The following is a 6,000-nucleotide window of genomic DNA, read 5'->3' as shown; positions in this document are numbered from 1 at the left end:
CAACTCTGCTTCTGTAAAGATTGATATAGAAGGACCAGTTCCTCAACTGGTGTAAACAGACACAGCTCTGTTGGCTTCAGATGAGCCAGGCTGCTCCACACAAGCTGAGATCTGTCTGTACAATTTCATATAACAAAGACCATTACAGTAATGCACTTAGAAATGTGAATTGTTACTAACTTGGATTGAATTAGGTAAAGTGAAACAAATATGCACATACACTTAGGGTGACAATGATTCTGATACGTAAGGAGGCTAAGAATGCAAGAATGGATGTGAGTGCTTTTGTAACTGACATTAGTACATGGAAATCCAAGGGAAAGATGGCACATTTCTATTTTATTTTATACCTGCCAGGATTTGGAGAAAGAGGAGATGGCTGAAGGCTGGTGTTCCTTGTTTTAACCTTTTGCTTCGCTTAGGCAGCTGAATTTGCTATTATTTGGAATGGACTGGGTTTTTTTAAAAAATGTCAAATAGAGCTTGAGCAAAGTCCTTCTTATTTGTGTAAATGTTGAAAAGGATATGTAATAATAAAAAGGAATCATACATACTATGGAGTTTTATTTCTACCAACAGAAAAAATTGTAGGGTTGTGTCCATTCTAATGCAGTGCAGATAGCATTCGTTGGTTTGATAGAAAGAGTAGAATGCAATGTTCAAGGAGAGAGAATATCTATTATAAGGATGTAGATTAAATGGAAAACATGATGGTGATGTCTGATTTTATCAGCATAAGGTTGTGGTTTGGGCCTATCTCTAGTTCTGATAGTAACACCTGCTACTTCAAAATGTGTCTCTGAACTTGAACAATAATTATATCTCCTAGTCACTACAGAAACAAAGAGTTGATATCATAGTTCAGTATTATTGTATAGCATGCATAAGTAGTTACAGTCCTGGGCTGAAATCCTAGAGCCATTGAATTCAATGGCAAAACTCCCTTGGCCTTTAATAGGCCCAGGACTTTACTCTTGGAGCTTTAAACTTCCACCTGCACTGTAGGGGATTTTCTGCCCTACAGGGTGCCTTACTCTGCAAATAGTCCCATGGGCACAAATGGAATACTTGCAGAGTAAGGTGCTACTACTGAATATGAGAAGGGATATTGTTATCTAGCCTTTGGGAGATGGCAAAATCCACCAGATGGGGCCCCCAGATGTGGATCAGGAGATCTGGTTTCTTTACCCAGCTCTACCACTGGCACATTGCATGAACTACGGGCAAGTCACTTCCTGTGTCTAGGATTCTACAGCTGTCAAATGGAAATAATAATGTTTACCCACCTTTGGAAAGCATTCTGAATTTCACAGATAACTGAGAAAGGGGTGCACATTCTGCTCCTAAGTATCTGTATTTATAACTACTATTATTTAGCAGATTTTGCCACCTTCCATACACTTACTAAGTACAAATTTTTCAATGAAAGAGACATGACTTCTCACAGAGTAAAGTACTACTTAATTGGAACAAATGGAGGCACAGTCTGGCTTCCAATAAATAGGGATGTGATGCATATTTGTTCTCAGACATGAATGTCTGTGATAAGTTTTGCACCTTTCTGGTAATGTAGATTCTCAAACTGACAGTGGTTCACCAATTCCAGAGGAAACACTTTGGTGGCATTGATGGCACTTCATGTGCAACTGCCTCACATTAGTCAAAAAGCTCATCTCAAAGAACACCAGTGTGTGAAGGTAAGATAATAGAAATTCGTGACATTGAACCTATCAAACACAAATACACAGGCCTGTTTGTGTCAGAAATTAAAATTTGCCAATGTGTTGTGGGGCTTTTTTTTTTTTTTTTTGTGGTCAGCACATCTATAATTAATTTATCTTTTAAAATTTGAAAATGTGTTTGGTACTTAGAATAGCATGGGGTGATATAATTGAATTTTTAAATAATAATAACAACAAGAAGAATAAATTTAGTTCTTATTCAGCACTTCTCAATCACAGGTCTCCAAGCACTTGTAAAGGAAGGAAATATCACTATCACCATTTAGAGACAGGGAAATTCAGGCAGTGAGATGAAGTGACTGGCAAGAACTGGAACATGGATCTCCTGAGTCCCAGTGCACTGAGCAAGGTACAGCTTAATTCGAATAAGGGAGTGTGGCAGGGTGCTGCTGGGGAAGCCTCAATCAGCTCCTGCCATTCCAACCCCAATCGGGGGAATGGATTGGGGCTGGGTAAAGAGCCTAGGTTTGCCTAATCACTGACTGTACTTGCCAGCCTCATTAGGCAGGAGCTATTAGGCTGTGAGGAAGTGAGTGAAAAGGAGGGTGGAGACCAGGAGGGAAAGGAAGCTCAGGGAGAGGTAGGAGCCTGCTACTCTGTTCCTGACCAGGCCTGTGTTAGGCCAAGCCATGGTAAATAGCCTGTATATCATAGGAAACTGTTGGTGGGAAACGGACACAAATAAAGAGCACAGGAGTTGCACCAGCTTGGAGTGTCCCTGAGTCTGTGAGGAGCGGGGCCAAGGGGCTGGATTGCAAGAGCGGAATGGGCACGCCGATACAGGCACTATTAGTTATCTCCATAACTATTTTGTCCATATTGGCATCAGAGTAACAAGTCCTGCCTTATGCTTTCCAACTTCAGTTTTTGGTGACTCGCGCTCCCGTACTTGTGCATGTACCCATCTGCAGATGTATATTTGTTCTGGGCAGCACAGGAAGACAAGACAAGACACCAGGAATATAGTTTAAATAGGCTGCAGCTTTATTAAGAAACACATCTGCAAATTATCCAGAAATAACCCATCCAGTGCAAGTTATCCCTCCTTCCATAATTTCTATCTCCTGGGGGAGGACTGCTAACAGCCCCCCCACCTCTTAAACCATTCCCAGCACTGTTGCTGGAACCCCATCAGCCTCCCCTCACCTGAGGGTTAAGGGAGCAGGGACAGGGGTTGTCTTCTCATTGTACCAGACATTAGGAGTTCCAACTCCATTCTCCACCTTTTTTAGGAGATGTCTTCTCCTAATCCACCTCCGGTTCTGGTTTACCAGGGAACCAGACCCCATATTTTAGAGTAGCAGCTGTGTTAGTCTGTATTCGCAAAAAGAAAAGGAGTACTTGTGGCACCTTAGAGACTAACAAATTTATTTGAGCGTAAGCTTTCGTGAGCTACAGCTCACTTCATCGGACCCCATATTGAACAAGTATGTACACTAGGCACCTACCAAATTGTGACAAAATGAATTTTACAACCTAACCTACCCATTGGGTCCCTGGGCGGCTGAGTGGAAGTTGAGAAACCCGCACACTGCCCCAGGCCAATCTGGCAGTGAAGGAAAAATTCCTACGCAGCACCCAAAAGTAACTAGCATGATGCCCACAGCAAGGCCCCACAACCCAGTCCTATTCTAATCCCAAGGGGAAGGGAGAGGGAGTTTTCTTCCCAGTGCAGAATGGCATCCTTTGGTAGCCAATAAGGTTGTGCTGCAACCTTCTGTCCAACCAATCACCAACCTAGCTTCTCTCCTCTAGCCCATGGGGAAGAGAGGGATGAGAGGGGGCAATCCTTAAAAGGGCCAAGGATTTTCTTTCCCCTGCTGGCCCAGACAAAACCTCCTCACCTCTGAGGCTGGTCGGAGGGTATTTTGAGAAAAGTAAGTACACTTTCATCTCCTGTACTACTCCCTTCCATTCGCCTGATCTTGTAACATAGAAAGCCTCCTGTAAGAAATAAATGTTTTGGTTGAAGATCCAGTATCAAAAGTCAATACCAGGAGTAAGTACTGGAGAAGAAAAAGTGGAAACAATAGATGCCACGGTCCTCAAGCCACATACATTCTGACATTCCACGGTTTCAGAATTTGCCATGGAATCCACGCCTTGCAGCAGAATTGTGCTCCGGAACTAGGCTTTTACTTTTAAAGATGTACCTTTCTAATCTGTATGGTTTTGAAGATAACCTTCTAAAGGTGAACCCAGTATAAACTCATTCAGTGTTGCTTTGAGTCTGCCAACAACCTGAAACATTACATAGGTGTGGAGTGAACTGCCCCATTTATTTTAACTAGGAGTGCTGGCTCTGAAACCTAAACATGTCAGTTTAAATGTCAACATTACTAATTATTGCACTGCTGACCAAATTCCTCCCCATGTCTCTCCAGGCACACAAATCTCCTACTCAGCTGCAAAAATCTCCAGGTCTTCCTTGGCAACTTTGCTGATGCAATTAGGTGTTGGCACTACAAAAATTTGTGGCATATTGAACACTAAAAGGATGAGGACAGGGTGAAATAAATAAAATTTAACATCAAAATAAATAACATGGGGGCTAAATTATTCATTTTACATATTCATAGATTGTAAGGCCAGAAGGGACCGTTGTGATCATCTAGTCTAACCTCATATTCAATTCATTGAAGGCCTTTGCTTTTTTAAATTTAAATGAAAGTGCACCAAGATTTGCACCAGAAGACTGAAATATCCAGGGACTTTACCACCCAATTTAAATGCACCTTGGAGTGGAATTTAAGAAGGCTTGACCCTGGATACTTCTCTAATATTAAAGAGAGAGACTCGTGCTCTTAATAAATAATGCAACCATCTCAATAATACAGAATTTAATGAGAGTCCTGCTATTTCCTTGGGTCCCAGCTGTGGCAACATTGTTGCTTAATGGTATTTACAGAACAAGTATGTGCTGGAATAGCTTCCATAGGATGGACTAAAACTAGTTATTATGCAAGGGTTGATGATTGCTTTCAGTGTATATTATTGATTCTGCAACCATTTATCTCTCTTTTCTTCATGTACAAGATAAGTTGTTGACAAGAAGAAATAAATTAAATATAGCAGACATGTATTTTCACCAAAGATTTTCTATTTGAAGTTTATTTTCTTCAATTCCGAATGATACTTTGGTGATCATCTTTTTCCAGGAATCATAAGAACGTATTGAGTAAGGCAAAGCTCTAACAGCAATAATCACGGTTTTAGCAGAATTGTACTTGAAAGTGCCCATTGCATTCTTGCTACCAAGCATACAAGGGATATTATGTTTATTCTTAGAATTTTGACAGGAAACTAAAAATGTAGGGCCAGGCCCTCCTCTAGTGTAAATCAATGTAGCAACTTTGGCACTGATTTACACCAGCTGAGGAGCTGGCCTGTATTTCTCTAGTTTGTTCTCCCCCAAATTGATGTGGATTATTCTTGAAAATCCATCCTACCTTCCTGTGCAGTTTTGTTACTTAAAAGTCAATAAGGCGCAAATCCGGTGCCCACAGCATAGCAACACCTGAAAAACAGTGACACTGTGATGCTGGCACAGCAGAGAGAGGAGGAATCCATTCCACTACCCTGCATAGGTCCCCCACCCAATGTGCATTTAGCTGGATTGTATACAGGGAACAAAAACTGTATCCCTAAAACCTCAGAGGAGAAAAGGTTTTGGAAGCTCAAGAGATTCTTCAATACAAATATACTAATTAGAACTCCTCGAATAGACAAAAACATGTTAATGTTGGCTATGTATCTTTTACTACTATAATTGGTTTTGATTTAAGCAGAGCTTGTAAACGCCATGTGTTACAACAGAGAAAGTAGTCTATCTTTGCTGGCGTCTCTGCCTAGCCCTTTGTCTGAGCCGTCGGATTGACAGACTAATGGGCTGCTTTCCAAATTTCTCCATGATTTCTTTGATTCGTGCGAGGTTGGTTTTGCTGATTGTGAAGTCACACTGAGTGGCTCCCATGTCATAACCTACTGCACAGTTCTTGGTGGAAGAGGTATAGCCCTCCGCTTTTGCAGTGACCACATATTCTCCTGGGTTCAGGAGACGCCAGTAATCCCCATCACTCGCTGTTAAAGAAATCAGAAAAGAAGATTTTCAGACTATTGCTCTTTTGACAGATATGTCAACACTTATTCACTATAAAGGTCTATGTTAGGTCTGTGGCCTGAAGTTATACATGTAGGACTTGAGCCTCATGTCCAGTTAACCTCCCCTTGGCTGTGGTTGGTACCAGACCCAGAAAGA

At 41.4% G+C, this 6,000-nt stretch overlaps 1 protein-coding gene across 4 annotated transcripts in view; it reads right to left on the bottom strand.

Annotated features, from left to right (window-relative positions):
• Positions 1-2,703: 2,703 nt before the first annotated feature.
• Positions 2,704-6,000, bottom strand: part of CPXM2 (carboxypeptidase X, M14 family member 2) — a 106,365-nt gene continuing 103,068 nt past the window's right edge. For all 4 annotated transcript variants that reach the window (XM_048858723.2, XM_075131033.1, XM_075131034.1 and 1 more), the window contains one exon: positions 2,704-5,822. In XM_048858723.2, coding sequence (XP_048714680.1) covers positions 5,569-5,822 — 254 coding nt within the window. In that variant the 3' untranslated portion in view covers positions 2,704-5,568. The remainder of the gene's footprint in view (positions 5,823-6,000) is intronic.

Source organism: Caretta caretta, chromosome 7, assembly GCF_965140235.1.
Source record: "Caretta caretta isolate rCarCar2 chromosome 7, rCarCar1.hap1, whole genome shotgun sequence".
NCBI classification, from domain to species: domain Eukaryota; kingdom Metazoa; phylum Chordata; order Testudines; family Cheloniidae; genus Caretta; species Caretta caretta.
This window is presented reverse-complemented; position numbering and strand designations above follow the sequence as displayed.